General features: G+C 38.0%; 2 protein-coding genes across 7 annotated transcripts in view; one reads left to right on the top strand and one right to left on the bottom strand.

The window, feature by feature from the left end:
- The window catches only part of LOC107695086 (small G protein signaling modulator 3), a 22677-nt gene extending 17543 nt beyond the window's left edge, over window positions 1–5134 (top strand). For 3 of the 4 annotated variants that reach the window (XM_016494902.1, XM_016494909.1, XM_016494897.1), the window contains exons 20-21: window positions 1942–2002; window positions 4001–5134. In XM_016494902.1, coding sequence (XP_016350388.1) covers window positions 1942–2002; window positions 4001–4084 — 145 coding nt within the window. In that variant the 3' untranslated portion in view covers window positions 4085–5134. Of the gene's footprint in view, window positions 1–1941; window positions 2003–2150; window positions 2223–4000 lie in introns of all 4 variants that reach the window. The other variant, XM_016494915.1, reaches the window with a different exon arrangement.
- Window positions 5135–6520: 1386 nt separating this feature from the next.
- The window catches only part of gtpbp1 (GTP binding protein 1), a 12206-nt gene continuing 2054 nt past the window's right edge, over window positions 6521–16672 (bottom strand). Inside the window, exons 2-13 of one of the 3 annotated variants that reach the window (XM_016494867.1) lie at window positions 15956–16067; window positions 15688–15868; window positions 13490–13838; window positions 12916–13039; window positions 12703–12817; window positions 12472–12616; window positions 12204–12386; window positions 10972–11107; window positions 10703–10881; window positions 10426–10590; window positions 10070–10108; window positions 6521–7708 (exon numbers count right to left, since the gene is read on the bottom strand). In XM_016494867.1, the coding sequence (XP_016350353.1) occupies window positions 7610–7708; window positions 10070–10108; window positions 10426–10590; window positions 10703–10881; window positions 10972–11107; window positions 12204–12386; window positions 12472–12616; window positions 12703–12817; window positions 12916–13039; window positions 13490–13838; window positions 15688–15868; window positions 15956–16067 (1827 nt within the window). In that variant the 3' untranslated portion in view covers window positions 6521–7609. The remainder of the gene's footprint in view (window positions 7709–10069; window positions 10109–10425; window positions 10591–10702; window positions 10882–10971; window positions 11108–12203; window positions 12387–12471; window positions 12617–12702; window positions 12818–12915; window positions 13040–13489; window positions 13839–15687; window positions 15869–15955; window positions 16068–16672) is intronic. The other 2 variants (XM_016494884.1, XM_016494875.1) reach the window with 2 other exon arrangements.

Genomic DNA, 16672 nt, shown 5'->3' with positions numbered 1-16672 from the left:
TTGTACACATTTTCAATGGTCAAAAACCAAATGTGGGTCACTTTGCATAAATATGATACTTATTTTCTTTTAAAGAGGAATGTCTGAAGAACAAATAATTAGAATAACTAGAAATGTGTCTTGTTTCCTTCTGTCAAAACAACTGCATTGAACATACCTGCCATAAATATTCTTTTTCTGAAGTTTGCGTGCCTGGAACTCGAGAAGTATTTAAAGTCCCCATGAAATCAAAATTAAAGTTTTTTGGGTGTTAGTATCAATATGTCAGTCTTAAAAGAGACATATTATGCCCCTTTTTACAATATGTAATATAAGTCTCTAGTGTCCCCAGAATGTGTCTGTGAAGTTTCAGCTCAAAATACTCCATTTATTATATCATTTTGAAAATGCCTATTTAAACCATAAAAAAAAAAAAAAAAAAAGATGACTGAAAAGAGGAAAAACCAAAGTGAAGTATGTTCTTAATTCACTCAGTCATTTATTTACTTTATAAGAGTAAATAAATATCGGTTCTGCATATCGGTTATCGGGCACATTAACATGCAAATAATTGGTATCGGTATCGGTTATAAAAAAATCAATATCGGTCGATCACTAATTGGTAGCTCTGTTAGTGAAATCTGATGGCTTTAGCAGTCTTTGTTGCATTATATGCCAATGGTGATCATTCGAAAATGGGGAAAAAGCATTTTTCAAACCTTTTTCTGAAGTTTGCGTGCCTGGAACTCGAGAAGTATTTAAAGTCCCCATGAAACATCTGTTATGGTTCTGATTATCATGTTTATCGCGCTGAAATCATGCGGTTTAAACCATATGAGTTTAAACTTTTGATATATGATATTCTGAGATCACACATCCGAAACACACAGACAGAAAGCGGCTGTCACAGCATGTGAGTATTAAACTAAGCTCTCATTCACACACAAGTTTACGTTAAAAACGTACATGAATTCGAATTTTAGGTCTGCGTCAGCCGTCAGGCAGCCTTATCAGTGGCGCACGAAATGCGACGACAATGTAAGTAAGTGTCATTGCATTTTAATGCTTTTGTTAGCCTATCCAGTTCAACCCACTAGATGCGGCGCTGCTACGTTGTTCATTCAATATATAGCTCGTTTTCTCAGACGCTTGCAGAAAAAGGCTTACCAAAACAAAGTTACTGGGTTAATCTTTTTCACGTTTCCTTGGTTGGTAGATGCACCGGGGACCTAATTATAGCACTTAAAACCTGGAAAAGTCAGATTTTCATGATACGTCAACTTTAAGGTTATCTATAAGGCAGTGTGCTCCAAAACAGATATAAGCATTCAAAGCTTGCAGTTCGTCACTTCCGCCAAAACGGCTCAACAATTTTTTTGACCGGCTGAGATCGGTCACTTGTTCACAGTGTAGTATTTCCTGTACAGTGAATGGCTCGTAGTGCACAATGTAGGTGATAGGGAACGATTCAGACAGTGTAAATATGCTCTCGATTGGTGCAAATGAGGTCTGGTTTCACGTTGTTTCATGCGAACCGCGGCAGCGCACACAGTCTGATCCTGTTTTGTATTTTGACTATTTTGTTTTACTGATCAATTTACTAATCACCTGAATAAAAGATAAATTCAATAATTTATGTTTTTGAAAGAAATCTATTACCAAGGCTGCATTTATTTGATAAAAAAATACAGTAAAAACCATACAATTTTGAAATATTACAATTTAAAATGACTTCTCTGTTTTAATATACTTCAAAAATCATGTAAACATTACATGTTCTCATAAAGCATAGAGATCACTTTATTTTTTGAGCAAATTCAGTTCACAAATTGGTCTGAATGAATCATTACTAAATGATCTGAAATAATTGGTCAATCCTGTATGCTAAAATGACTGCCATAAATGTTATTTTGGTTGATTTGGAGTGTATTACTGACATGGGTTTGTATGTGCTACTTTCAGAGTTCTCTCAAAGTTTGCCTTCAGTCTCTCCCAAGACTGTGAGCTGCCTACCAAAAAAGAGGTGAGAGATTGGCACTTCCTCCACTCACATTCACTCAACGTCTCACATGTCCTTCCACACACAGGCTAACACCCACACACACAGACACACACACACACACACACACACACAGGCTAACATGCGTCTGCGTGTTTGTCTGCCATTCCAGAAGTCTCCTGTTCTCAAATCAGAAGTGGTGGATGTCTTGGTCCAACATCACCTCTTTAGTTGGGACCTCTAGGTAATGCTGGCAACTAGTTACTAGCCTGCTGCTTGATAATTAGCTGCGGAAGCAGTCAGTGGTGGTAGTAGTAGTGCTTGGTGTGTTCTGCTCTCCTGTTCACTGCTGTTTACATAGTGGCTTCACATAATGCCAACTAAACCTTTAAAAGCCAGTTCAGCAGCTTTTGTGCGGAATGCTAATGAAACTCTAAAGCAAATACTGCTCTCCATTATGTTTAGTTCAGATAGATGCTTGTATCCCAGTGTGCTTTGAAAGATAAAGGCCTGCTCACACCAAGTCCTATGTAACTAAATGGCAAAAACTAATTTTGCTTCAGCCAGGGGCCGGTTGCATAAACTCTTTAGACTAGTCTTTAAAAATGAGTCACCTAATTTGTTTTCAAGACTGGTCATAACTTTTTATATTCAGTTATGAAGAGGTAGATTGTTCTTGTATTTGTATTGGGAAAGTAAGACTGATTACCCCTTGACAGCTGCTAGTTGATCAAACTAGTTCTTAAGACACTGTCTTAACATGGTGGCTATGTTTATGCAACTGGCCCCAAAACTATTCACAATGAAACTAATACTGATTTTTTTTTTTTTTTTTTTTAGAATGTTTAATCACTTTTTACATTTTAATCATCTGGATAAAATAATAAAATAATTTGTTTTTTGAAAGAAATCTTTTAGCAAGGTTGCATTTATTTGATCAATAATGCAGTCAAATTTATTGTTAAGGATTATTAAAATGTTTTAAGAATTGTTTTCTATTTTAATATATTTATTCATGTGATGACAAAGCAAATTTTTCAGCATTGTTACTCCAGTATTCAGTGTCACATGATCCTTCAGAAATCACTCTAATATGATGATTTGATGCTCAGGAAACAATTATTATTATCAGTGCTGAAAACAGTTGTAGTTGTGCTGCTTAATATTTTTATATATCTTTTCAGGATTCTTTGATGAATAGAAAGTTCAAAAGAACAACATTTATTTCCAAGTGTCTTTACTGTTACTTTTGATCAATTTAATGTGTCCTTGCTGAATAAAGTATTTGTTTCTTTAAAAAAATATTTCTGATTACAAACTTTTGAATTGTAGTGTTAAATATTATAATATGTTAATGAAAACTCATCGGAAGATGCCACTCTCAATTTTTTTTTATTTTTTTTTATTTATTGACATCTTAACATTTGAAAAGTCCTTTTGGGATCGGAATTTATAGTTTAATTCAAAATCTAATATCATGCATAAATTCAGACTTGGTATGAAAAGGTTGCAGGAGTGAATATTCTGGGTGACAGACAGACTTCCTGCGATAAGTTGCGGTCACATTCAGGGTGGGAATTGCCAGGTGTTTAACGGAATGATATTGCGATTATGAATTCAACATCCTCTCTTCAGTCTGGATTTAGACTTGATGCTGATGGAAGTAGCACTGGGAGGCATTACCTGGTGTTGAGAATTCCTCGGTGACTCCACATTCACCTGAAACATGAGACCATTAGCGCTAATGTTAGCTTGTAGAGGAATTTCCACTCTGACCTTTAGATGTAATGTTAGTGCACTGTGCTTCTCATGTCACGTGACCTTCTTGTCTTGAGCTCTCAAGCACTGATAGAGTGCCATGTTTAATTACAGCAGGATAGTCATGAAAATCAGCAGGAATGCTGAGCACAGCCATTTGTTTTTAATTAGTTCAGCCGTTCGAGGCACCGGAGCATCATTTAATCAGCAGAGTGCAGATGTACTGATTACCGAATGGCTCACTCTACCCCACTCTTTTTCCAGGAGAAGGAGCAGAGGCCTCTGAAGGAGGGAGTTCAGGACATGTTGGTGAAACATCACCTCTTCAGCTGGGACATTGATGGCTAAACCATCACACGCCTCCTGTGAGCTGCAAACACATAGACCAAATCACTCTCCATCTGCAGAAAACAGGCATCACACGTGAAATTCATGTTCATTCGTTGTACAGCTTTATGTCACATGACTGCATTGTTGAGTGTTTGTGCGTCTTGGCACAATAGTTTCACTTTTTGTGACTCTAATGTGAGATTTCACACAGAATCAGACTAAGGACTACCTGCAAACACTTCCTCTCCTCCGAAGCTAAATAAATGTTGCACCATTTGGGGCACGACTAGAGGTCATGAATGAATCTAGGATTTGCACCCTTTTGTCCCTTTACTCTTGGTGATCTCTGGATAGTGGGAAAGATGTCAGTCCAGCTCTTATGCTCCGGAAGGATTGTCTTGAAGAGCTAATTCAGTGTCTAAATGATCACGTTTGTGTCTATCAGACATGTACAATCAGAGATTAAACACATTTTCATTATCTTCAGAGGACTTTCCAATTATGATTGTTTCCAAAATAGCTGAATAATACCACCCCACATCCGTAACATCCCATTACATCCACAGCAAACTAATGATGAAACTCATTCACTACAGTCCGGTCTCTTTCTCTCGTGTGTAGTTCAGACTGCAGCATTAAAACACTTGATTGAATCTGCCTCAACATGAAGGGCATCACTGATGATTCAGTGTTGTTGGTGTGGCAATGAATCAGCTTTGTGTTACATATTTTGCTATTTCTTATAAACCATGTAAAGTATAAAGAAGAGAAAACTAGTATTTAGCTTTTTTTATTTTATTTTTTTTTGAGATGTGAAAAAGAAGACGGTCCAGTGCTGCACTGCAGTCTACATGGAGTCATAATGGGCCGCTCCGAATGAGTGACGCTGAAGAGCTTTGTGTGTCTTCTCTGCAAGAGCTTGCAGTGGCACAGTTAGATGTTAGAGTAAGTGAAAGAAAAAGGGTCCATTTTAAAGTTCTTGTAATTGGTAGACATGGTTGTTTTGAACCAAAAACTAGTCTGTAATGGTTGAGCATGACCAAACTCGATCCACGATCACTGATAATGTGTACGTAAATAAAAATCTATATCTGTAAGAATTTGTGTGCTTTCGTCTTTTTGTGTGTGTGTGTGAGACTTGTTAAATGTGGAATTGTTCCCACAAGTGCCACTAGGCATAATCCCAGAGGTCTTCAATTTGAGATGGTTTAAACTCATGTTTTTGTGAAAAATATGTATTGTAGTCACAATAAAACAGAAGACAGATCTTCTGTATTGTGACATATGGTACATTCAAGCGAAATTGATTATTGGAAAAATACCACAATTGATCAAAGGCGCCTTTCAAAAAAAGTATTAAAAGCCTTTATTCAACTCGCTATTTCATAAGAAAATAAATAAATCATGTTCAAATGAATTTGTTTCAGGCATAGATGCCTTCCTGCAACCTACAAACTCAAGATAAAAGTTTAACTAGACACCTGCATGGATGAACTGACAAAGATGATTATTGTCAAGATGGCACAGCCTTGAAAAGGGATCATTTAAAGGGGTCATATGCTTTTTTAAAGATCATTATTGATAAAGAATATCCCTTTGGTTTTGAGACTGTACTCTTTGCAACTTCAGGGATCTTATCTATTCACGAACAGCTTGTAGCACTTCAAAGAGAGGAAAACTTGAAATCGCATCATATGACCCCTTTAAAAAAAAAAAAAAAAATGTTGGGCATAGGCTTGGTTCTACCCACTGTGGTTGACTGAATGGAGGCAGATCTGAATGATAGCTTGCAGTCTATTGTAAGAAAGGACTGATTTTAAAGGGATAGTTCACCCAAAAATTGTTCAAATTAAAATTCTGTCATCATTTACTCACCTTTACGTTATTCCAGTTTCAGTTTCTTTTTTTTTCTGTTTAACACATACGATATTTTGAAAAATATGGGTAACCAAACAGTTGTTGGTCCCCATCGACTTCCACAGTATGGACAAAATACTATGGAAGTCAATGGGGTCCCCAACTTTTGAACTTTTTTTTTTCCTTCAAAATATCTTTTGTGTTCAACTGAAGAAATACACTTATTTGAGTAAATTATGACAGGATTTTCATTTCTGGGTGAACTATCCCTTTAAGCAGACTGATTGGAGAAGTCCGACATTCCTCATGAGAGAAAAGACTGGAGGACTAAGTTATGACATTTTGTAAAAATGAAACATGCATGAAGTATTCACAAGAAGATCTATAAAATAATTTATAAAATGGGGTGGATTTTTCAATTCATGTCAACTAAACAACTAAATGATTCATTGTCTTGGAATGTACATTTAAAATGCTAGACATCAGTAATGGTATACAACAGAGATCCCTGGGGTATTTGGTCTATTAAAGGTTGAAGACCCCTGGACTAGATAGCCCAACTAAGCAAAACTAGCATAACAAGAATCACACTGCTGATATTGTGAACATCAGTTTATTTGTAGATTGGTAGTGGAAAATGAGTTTCACATGAAAACGCAGAGAATGGTCCAGGTATCATATTGCCACTAGGGTGTGAATACTAAAGCTCAATAAACAGTAAAACCATCTGAAAGAAATTACAGCAAGTGTTCTGAAGGCCTATAGATCACAGCTGGAAGAAAAGGTTAATAAAACTTTTTTTTTTCTTTCTTAAGAACAACTGGCACTGGTTTGTAAAGTTTCCCCATCATGAACTATTATACACATTTTATAACCTCAAGATCTACATTCTGTTCTTCGTCCCTTACTCTGTGTATATTTCACTGGGTAGTCTGAAGTATCTTATTTGATCATTTGAGTATGTTCCCAGATCCTGAGCCAAGTCTGTAAGGCCTGACAAACACTCGAGTGATTTGCTCAGCTTGACCAAAGATTTGGGCACGTGTAAATAAACTAATATGAGGTAATTAGCAATGAGTGTGATTAGATTTCAATGTGCGTTTAACTGCCAATTCACATTTCACACTAAACTAGCTGCCAGCTAACTTTGCAGTCACAGTGTCCTCAGCCCCCACTGAATTCAGGTCTTAACACCAACCGAAAGCATCGGGAATGCATCCAGTTCTTATCGTCATGGTCCACAATAACAATGCTAATTCAAATTAAACGCAATTGTGTGACAAGTCTTGTTAATTGTCCCTTAAAAACAGTTGGCTACATAATGAAGAGTTCAGCCGCCAGAGCTTTACATAATTTCCATTGGGATTATCCTAAAAATGTGATAAGAATGACAGTCATAGAGCAAGTACATGATGTCATGTTCAGCAAGAAGAATGGACTTAAAGTTTATCCTTCTTATGCTGACATTTACAGCCAAAACAGAACCACTATGCATTAGGTGTCCTATAGTCTCAAAATCTATGGTATATACAGTCTACGAACACACGCACATCTTATAATAAATTAAAATTCACAAAACAATGTGCAAGTTGGTTCTGTGAACTCTTAAGCCTTGTCATCAAAGTGGTCTGGTCCTTGTGGGCAGGTGAAAGGCGCGAGTAAAACATGGAGGGTGAGCTGGACTCTTTAGCAGCCCCCGACCGCACCAGCGAGGGTCACTGTGGAATTGCTTTGAGGTTTGCCTTTGTGCCGCTGACCTCCTCGTCTTCTGCCTCCAGACTTTGGCTTCAAGAAGACAGGAGAAAGGAAGTTATAAGATTATTGTTGACCTTGAAAACTTTACACTTGATCCTGCTATGGCAACATCTACCACTTTATACTGCAGCAGTAAAACATAATACTAATAATAAGCAGCACCACAGCATAAATTACACAGTAAGTACATGTAGTTTACAGGGTTACTACAGTTAAAGGTGGGGTATGTATTTTTTCAAAATCGCTTTAGAAAACTGAGTCGGGCCGAGTACCAAAACACACTTGTAGCCAATCAGCAGTAAGGGGCGCGTCTACTCATGATGTGTGGAAGAGAGAGCGCTCAGTGCACAGGAGGACGGCGACGGACATTAGCCGAGCTGAGCGACGACAAAGATATGATGGCGGATAAAGCTCATATAACCGTAATCAAAAAAGTAACATTCCAATCAAAGTAAGAACATTTCGTCTTGAAAAGATTTGAAATCGTAACGTTTATAGATTAGATAGATAGATAGATAGACTGTCTTCCTCATTTACTTCATTAACTAACTTTTCTAAGTATAAATGTTTTTCTAGCCTCCCTTTTACAAAGGTGTGAGCTAGAGGTCTTCCATCATTACATCAATGCTCTAATTAAAGGTGGGGTAAGCACTTTTTCAAAAACGCTTTAGAAAACTGAGTCGGGCCGAGTACCAAAACAAAGTGGTAGCCAATCAGTAGTAAGGGGCGTGTCTACTCTTGATGGGGATGAGAGATCGCTCAGTGCACAGGACGGACATTAGCCTAGCCGAGCGACAGAAAGATGGAGATGGCGGATAAAAAACAAAAGAGGAAAATGTCTGCGGAACAAAAGAAGGCTCAAGGCAATAATGCAAGAAGTAGGACCCGTGTAAATATCAGATCAGCTTTCCAGCACTGGAGAGAACTCAAGGAATGGAAGGCCTGCGATCAGACGCCGAGGTTGCTTTGTTTCTTCTTGATAGGTGAGTAACACCGTGTCTGCACCGCAACAGCTAAAGTCTGTCTAGTACACTGGACGTGACAAAGCGACCGTTGAAAATCATTTGAAATCTGTGTCAATACATCATAAATAGAACGCAGCAGCAGTTTTCTGTCGGGGAATTGTCGTGTCGCACCGCATCCAGTGTACACAGCATCACTGATTATAATGAGTTCTATGGTATTTTGTCGCACCACGCCGCTCGCATCCGGTGTAGACACGGTGTAACATTGGTTTTGCTTTGTTTCACTGAACTAATCGTAGGGGCGTGTTTGTTTTGGTGATTTGAAATATCAACCTTGGCTACCAGAAATCACTTACCCCACCTTTAATGAAACCTATAACTAAAACCATGAACTGAAATGGAATATTAAAAAAAACAACAATTTTAACTTATTTTATTTCAGCTAGTTGCTGCAGCAACATTGCTTTTTTCAGTTTAAATTGATGTACCAAAAGAACTAAAACTGAAATAAAAAATGTTAAACTATATTGACGTAAAAAAAATCTAATAAAAATAAACACACAAACATAATTCATAAAATTTATAAAAATGTAAATAAAAACAAAATACAAAATTGAAAAAGAATTCAAAATATTAAATTTCAAAAAACTGTTTCATACTAAAATAACAATGGTAGTTCTTCTTTAATAAATATTAATATATTTGATTTTTGATTACTGATAAATATTAATAAATATTTGATTTGCAAATATAACCACACATTTAAATTTTCTATGCAGCTACAGAAATTACAAAAAGATTTAGAATTTTGTTCATTTGAATTCTAGATAGATCAATTTAAAATAATTTAAATGTTTCAGCTTTTGAAATGGTATTCAGAAATTCATTCAAAATTACATCCGCCAAAAATGTGTATATTTTTAAATTTACCTTCACCTCTATAACATATTTAGAACAAAAACAAAATTGCAAATGTTTAAAAAATGCAAATCTTTAAAATACCACACAAAAACTTTAATATGTCACATGCGCATTTCAGATGTAAAAAAAAAAAAACTATTTTGGTAAATGTCTAAAAATCAAATTTCAACAAAATCCAAATTAAAATCCATCCAATTATTCATTGCCCAATAAAATTAGAACCATCACACAAAATACTAATCTGTGCCTAAATGCACAGTTCCAGGAACACACTACAGTGTTCATTATCTTGTGCACTGAGACAACACCCAAACTAGCGAATATTAAACACGACACCCTCCTGGTCACAAGCCTCACTCATTTCCATGCCACAGTATCATTTGGGTAAATGATGCATCATGCACTGTGCTTTCAGGATGTTGAGACTTATAAACAGCACAGTTCCTGTGAGGGGGTAATTATCAGTCTTGGGAATGAGTGAGTCACTTGCTGTCCCTGGTTTTACCTTGTTCTCTTTGTTTTGAGGGTCTTCCTCCATTTCTGCCTGAAGCAGTAAGAAGTGTGAAACAAAAAGGTAAACGAAAGCAAAAACGGAGCAATTTATGGGAAATAAAGAGGGATGAAATGAAAGCACAGGAGAAGAAAAGCAACAGAAGAGCATGATGTAGGTGAAGCAAAGTAAATATTTCATGTAAGAATCAAAAGGAAAATAAAAACATGTGGAGGAAAGGGGAAAAAAGTGATAGAAAGCTATTAGACCAGACAGATCAGACAAAACACAGCAGGAAATTGCCAGTACTTATACATCTGAGCATTGCACACCTTATATTTAGTATTCTTCCCCTCGTTTGTTGTTATTACCTGTTGTGGTACGTTTTGCTGGGCGGCTGGCGATCCTGTGCTAGCGCTCTCCTCATTGGACGGGGCCACTCCATCCTCTCTTCTAGCCGGGGCTTTCTTTGTTGACTGCATCTTGATTTGCGGAGGTTTCGAGTTTGACGGCTGATTATTTGTTGACAGGAGCAACTACAAGCCAAAGGAACAAAAGTGATCACCTGCTAGCCGGATAATACTGAAACACTTCCCGGCATTGGGTTGTAGCCTACACCCTCAAAGTCTTATACCCCATGAAGCTGACCTTTGTGATGGTGCCCACAGCTTTGGTTCTTCCCTCTCTGAACACGAGCCTCTGGTCTATGTGCAGGTACTCTGGGGTTTTAATGAAGCGGAAGTGTACGGTAGCTTTGTCTCCTGTGCGTAAGCAGTCACTGGTCATAGAGAGGATTGTGGCTGTTTGCCTGATGCTGCCGCAGTGCACTGTGGGAAGGAAGAGACAAGTGAGAGAAATGGTTAGAGACAAATCTCACGTATTTGCATTTAAGAGTGTGCAAGTGCATGTTATCTCACCCATTGCTTGATATCTAGGCGAGATGGTCGTCGGGTGATGTAAAACTAGTATCTCGGCCTCAAACTCCCAGTATGCCTGCGGGTTTAATCGTGGTGACACCATGACCATGCCCTTCCTTATTGAAGAGCGCTTGATCTGAAGGACAGTGAAATGAGGAGGAATGTTGTAATGAACAGCAAGATATACAAGATCCTATTCATGAACAAATGATTCAGAACCAGCTTTTAATGTGTCGGTCAAAACGATTCACTGACTGAGCGAATCTGATTCGGAGTAAATCGCTTGCAAACTAATCTCTTACTGAACTGATGATTCCGTTATGTCCGATGTAAAATCAATCAGGAACTGTTAGTTGTAATTAATAATACATATTCACGACATTTAGCAGTGAGGTCCAACTGTAATTTAAACAGCATTTGTTTCCAAACAGGTATAAATATTCTTACAAAACAGTTTATCTATATATTTATGTCACAAATATAATCAGGATCACTAAAGAGACAACGTCATCTGGGAACTTCGGAACAACCATCTTTATTGAACAATTCTGTAATTTGTCAACTAAATTAACACTTTCCCCGCCAAACAGAATTTTCCAGGTTTCCGTGTTTTCACTGTTACACACTCGGGGGCGCTATTACGCATCTCCTGAATGAGTCCAGAATCTCCTGATCAAAAACACATGAGAGGAAGACGCAGAAACAAGCGATCTCATATCTAAGCAGATGCATATGGAAAATAATGCAATCATCAACAACAACCAGCATATAAATGAAAACTGCCTAATGTTACGGAGTGAAATGTCGATCCAGGAAGTGGTACTGTGAAGTACTGTGCAAGCTTTGGGGGTGCTGACGGAAGTGACCTACTGCATATTTGCTTTGATCATCGTAATGAATATGATCCATATGTAGTATTTGATAAAAATGCGATTTTCTCAGTTGCTTAAATTAATGAAACTTACCTACATTAAAATGTTGATAAAAAAAAATAAAAAAATAAATAAAATTGATTTTTTTTGTTTAAAAGTAGAGGCTCTGTTCTTCATTTTGATGTATTGCATGTTCAGATATTCAATACAACAAAATATTCTGGGGGCCATGATATTTGAGAGAAATTTATCAAAAATGCTGGCGGTGGCTGGCAACTTGTTCAAAAACTCTGGCGGGGAATGAGTTAATTTGGCTCCTAAATATTTAATTCAATTTAGTTTGGAACCCACACCACATACCTTTTTCAGAGCAAAAGAGGCCGTCTGTCCACCGCGGACCTCTTTCACAGGCATCCTCTTGCGGTGAATGGATTTGACAGTGATGGAGAGGAAAGCGCCCAAAGGGTCTGGTCCAAGAAGCAAAGTGTCATTGAGTCGAATCAGCCCTCGTAACGTGGTCCCAGACACTACTGTTCCTACACCCTGGCCAAAAAAAAACAACAACAATTGGACTGTTGAGAGAGGGGACACATATAAATATATAAACGGAGACAGACAGCGTGCTTACAGGTACTGAATAGGTGTCGTCTATCTGGAACTCAGCAGGCTCGTGGTCTTTGAATGAGCTTCTGGAGGAGAGCAGGTTCAGGAACATCTTCAGCAGGTCCATGTTTTCTCCTGTGACGTTAGAGATCTGGAAGATGGGGCATATTCTACAAAACAAACAAATTATGCGAGTCTGCAGGATAACTGGGTTAAAAGTCAGCGATAAGCAAAAACGTGTGTTGTGGGGCATCACCTCTCAGAACTGAAATTGGATGCTGTGACGATGACATCATCTGTGTTCTGGACTAGGACAGGGATCTTTCTGCATCCTGGAGACTTTAATATCTTCTGCAGGAGCTTCAAGGTCTCTGAAAATACAGTGTTACATTAGTGTTCATTAGTATGGCAGTACCTACCACTTTCCATAATTTACAGTCGCTTAAGCAATGGCGTTATTATGGTTCACCTTGAAGAATATTAGCTGGACACATGTCAATCTTTGTAACCACCACAAAGACAGGAACATTGAGAGCTAATGCCAAACCCAGGTGCTCTTTGGTCATGCCAACAATTCCTGCATTACTTCCAATCTGTGCAAGAGAGAAAAATGGAGTAAATTTAAAGATTTTCAACAATCATTAGAGCACTCTGTTACAAAACCTAATAGGCTGCCCACTTTGGTCTCATAAATGTGCTCCCAACATGAAGTTTGGTCCAAAATTATGCCACATTTTAGCCCAAATTCACATCTGAAGGAAATGTCTATTACAAATTTATTTTAATCAGAACTAAAAAATGTTTTTGTTTTTAAAATTAATGAAATAATTTAAAATGGACTATTTTAACCGGTATTTGTTGTGCTTGTTAGAGTATTGAGCAACATGCTAATGATAGACTATTAAAAATCAACTGTGAGCGACAGTGAGTCTAGTCATTTCTCATGTGGCTCACTCGTATTTGGTTAGGATGCTGTCATTGAAGGAAACAAAGCTGCTTATGAAGTATCAAGGCAGCTCACTCGGTTTTGAAACGGAGCTTACCATCAGCATGCAGAAATCAGGCAGATGGCCGGTCATTCCAAACACAGTAGTCTTCAAGTACTTCTCATGGCCAGCAAGGTCAATAAAGGTAATGACTTTAGAAGACTTCTCGCAGATCTTGGTCCAATCCAGGCTGCCTCCATGGCTGTCAGGCTTGTTAACTACCTGGCCTTCTTGATCAAATCCCAGGATGTCATTGCCCACGCTGCTGGTGCGGCCACTCTCCATTTCATGCTTGTGCCTGAAGAGCTTCTGTCGTGCAAAGCCACGTCCATTATCCAACTCTCCATGAGTCAGCACACCCAGCAGAGTGCTCTTACCGGCGTCCACATTCCCCACTACAGCCACCCTGAGGAAAACACCATCATGACTTGGCTACAGTCAATAAGGTAAAAGCTTCTTAGAACTTGGAAGACATATTAAAGATGCCCCTTTAATATAATAGAGCATGAATCATATGAATCATTGATATGCTACACTACTGTTCAAAAGTTTGGAGTTGGTAAGTTTTTAACATGTTTTTGAAAGATGTCTCTTATAGGGTTGTGACAGTGAGGAAATTTTCCCACCGGTTAATCGATGCGTGACAACACCGTTAATACCGGTGTCCTGACATTTTATCCTACCCGTCAGATCGGCCTACCAGGGTTTACCGCGCATGCGCACATCAATATTGCGTCTTTTCTCACGCTGAACAACAATATTTAATGTATCTGCATTACTGTTAGGGTAGGTTTAGTGTTGGGGTAGGTGTAGACTTTAATAAAACACTATCTAATAGGTAGAAAAATTATCTATTGTTGGTTTCCTGTAGCTGTATCCCTTCTAGCTACAACCGCGAATATAACACATCATTACTGTATTTACATTACTGTAAGGGTAGGTTTAGGGTTGTGGTAGGTGTAGACGTTAATAAACCATAATTTTACAGGTAGCATTTTTCGTTGTCGAATTGTACTACCCACTGTTTTAATGGGAGGTAGCAAAATCTGACAGGGTAGCACAAATCGACAGAGCACCGGTATCACCGGGGGCTTGTGTTCGTTCGTTGGAGTTTTCCCTCTTTTCCTTGATTTCCTTTGCTTTTAAATAGCTTATAAATCCCTGTGCGCATTTTACATTCACTTTCGAATTAGCCGCAAGCCCGCAATTTCGCACCATGTGCTTGAATGGACAACAATAAAGCAGTACAACGACAAAGTCACTAGGAAACAGAGCTTTTATTAACAAAACAAATAAAAATACACCAAAATATTGCCAAACAGGAGCTTTAGCATTTCGTTTCGAATCAATCTTCTTCCATCATCTTGTCTGCCTCTCCTCACTTTTATTGTCAGTCAGCTCGACTCACTTTCCTCAAGTGATAAATGAAATCCTGCTGCTGATCTGTGATGTGACTGTCGTTTGGCATGCTGCATTGAGCAGCCACATTCAGTTTTTAAATTGTAGTGTCTGTTTTCTAACCGAACTAAATGATTATTACTACTATTAAAAAATTAAAATGACAGTGGGAGGCGGTGCGTAAGTGACGTAACCTGTGATGCAGCTTAACACCGGTAACACCATCAACAAGATTCAACATCGTCTATCACAGCAATCCTGGTCTCTTCTGCTCACCAAGGCAGTGTTTATTTGATCAAAATTGTGAAATATTATTTACAGTTTAAAATAACTTACCTATTTGAATATATCTTAAAATTTAATTTATTACCGTCATGGCAAAGCAGCCATTACTTCAGTCTTCTGTGTCAGATGATCTTTCAGAAATCATTCTAATATACTAAGTGCGGCTCAAGAAACATTTCTTATTATTATCAATGCTGAAAACAGTTGTGCTGCTTAATAATGTGAAAACCGTGATAAAATTCCGTAATGAATAGAAAGTTCAAAGAACTACATTTATTTGAAACAATTCAGTAACATTATAAATGTCTTTACTGTCACATTCCATCAATTTAATGTCTGAAGTTTTCATTAACTTTTGAAAGGTTGTGTACATTCTTGTTCTTTTGGATTAACTTTTCTTGATCTTTTGCATTGTCAACATTCGTTGCATGGAAAACAGCAGCCTGGACATTCTCCTGAACACCTCATTTTATGTTCCACAAAAAACGTATATGATGTTTGAGCAACCATGAGTACATGAGACCAAGTGTTTATTTTGGTTAAGCTGAGCTGTCACTTTTCTCATCACTCACCTAACCTCCAGGAAGTCCGCTTCTCCCACTCGACGGCGAATAAGGTAATCTCTGACCTGGCCGCCAGCTTCGGCACGCTCTCTCAACAGGATGAGGTCTGCCTCAATCTGCTCACACATGGACCTTACTGTGGCCACAGACGCCTGCATATCACTCTCATTCAAACCATAGTCTCCTCCATCTGAAAGAGTGTGAGAGACAAGCTGGTGGGTATTCTTAAAAAAAATTGAATAAAATGAGTCTCAAGGCTCTCATCTTAGTTTCTCACCTGAACCCACCCCCAAGACATAGATGGTCTCCCCGCAGCCCTCGTCCATCCTCTCACGTAGCTGCCGTAGTAGTAAGTCATACTGTTCCCCATTGGGACTGACCAGGGCTAGCTATGATACATAACAGAAAAGAATCTTATTAAACACAGAACGACTGTGAGATTTTTCATCTCACTAGTCACTTGTCATGTGTCATGATTAGTCAGACGAGTTCAGACTGAGACATCAGAGTTCAATTAAAAATATTACTATAAAGATTACAATTGCTTCTAGTATGCACACTAGTGTCTAAAACAAGGAAAGCTGTAATATATACTTTTAACTATTTTAATAGTTACTAGTAACTAAGAAATAAGTACCAGAACTAATAAATAGTTATTAGTAAAACTGGAATAGGTGCCAAAAACAATCAAATTCATACTATTTGGGATAAATGGTGGATGTGTGAAATACAGAACCTAAATTTGTTGTTTCAAACCTGTAATTACATAGTAGTTACTTGTATATAATAAATAGCTACTAGTAGTGATATTGAAATGAAGGGTAGTTCTTTTCTTGTAAAAGAACCATTAAAAACCTTTAAAAGCTGGCAGCCATATCACCCTGTAGCCCAAGACTGGTTACCCACTGAAGCTAGGCAGGGCTGAGCCTGGTCAGTACCTGGATGGGAGACCTCCTGGGAAAACTAGGTTGCTGCTGGAAGAGGTGTTAGTGAG

This window comes from Sinocyclocheilus anshuiensis, unplaced genomic scaffold (assembly GCF_001515605.1).
Source record: "Sinocyclocheilus anshuiensis isolate Anshui unplaced genomic scaffold, SAMN03320099.WGS_v1.1 scaffold1166, whole genome shotgun sequence".
NCBI lineage: Eukaryota > Metazoa > Chordata > Actinopteri > Cypriniformes > Cyprinidae > Sinocyclocheilus > Sinocyclocheilus anshuiensis.
Note: the sequence above shows the minus strand (reverse complement) of the source record. Positions and strands in the feature narration are given on the sequence as shown.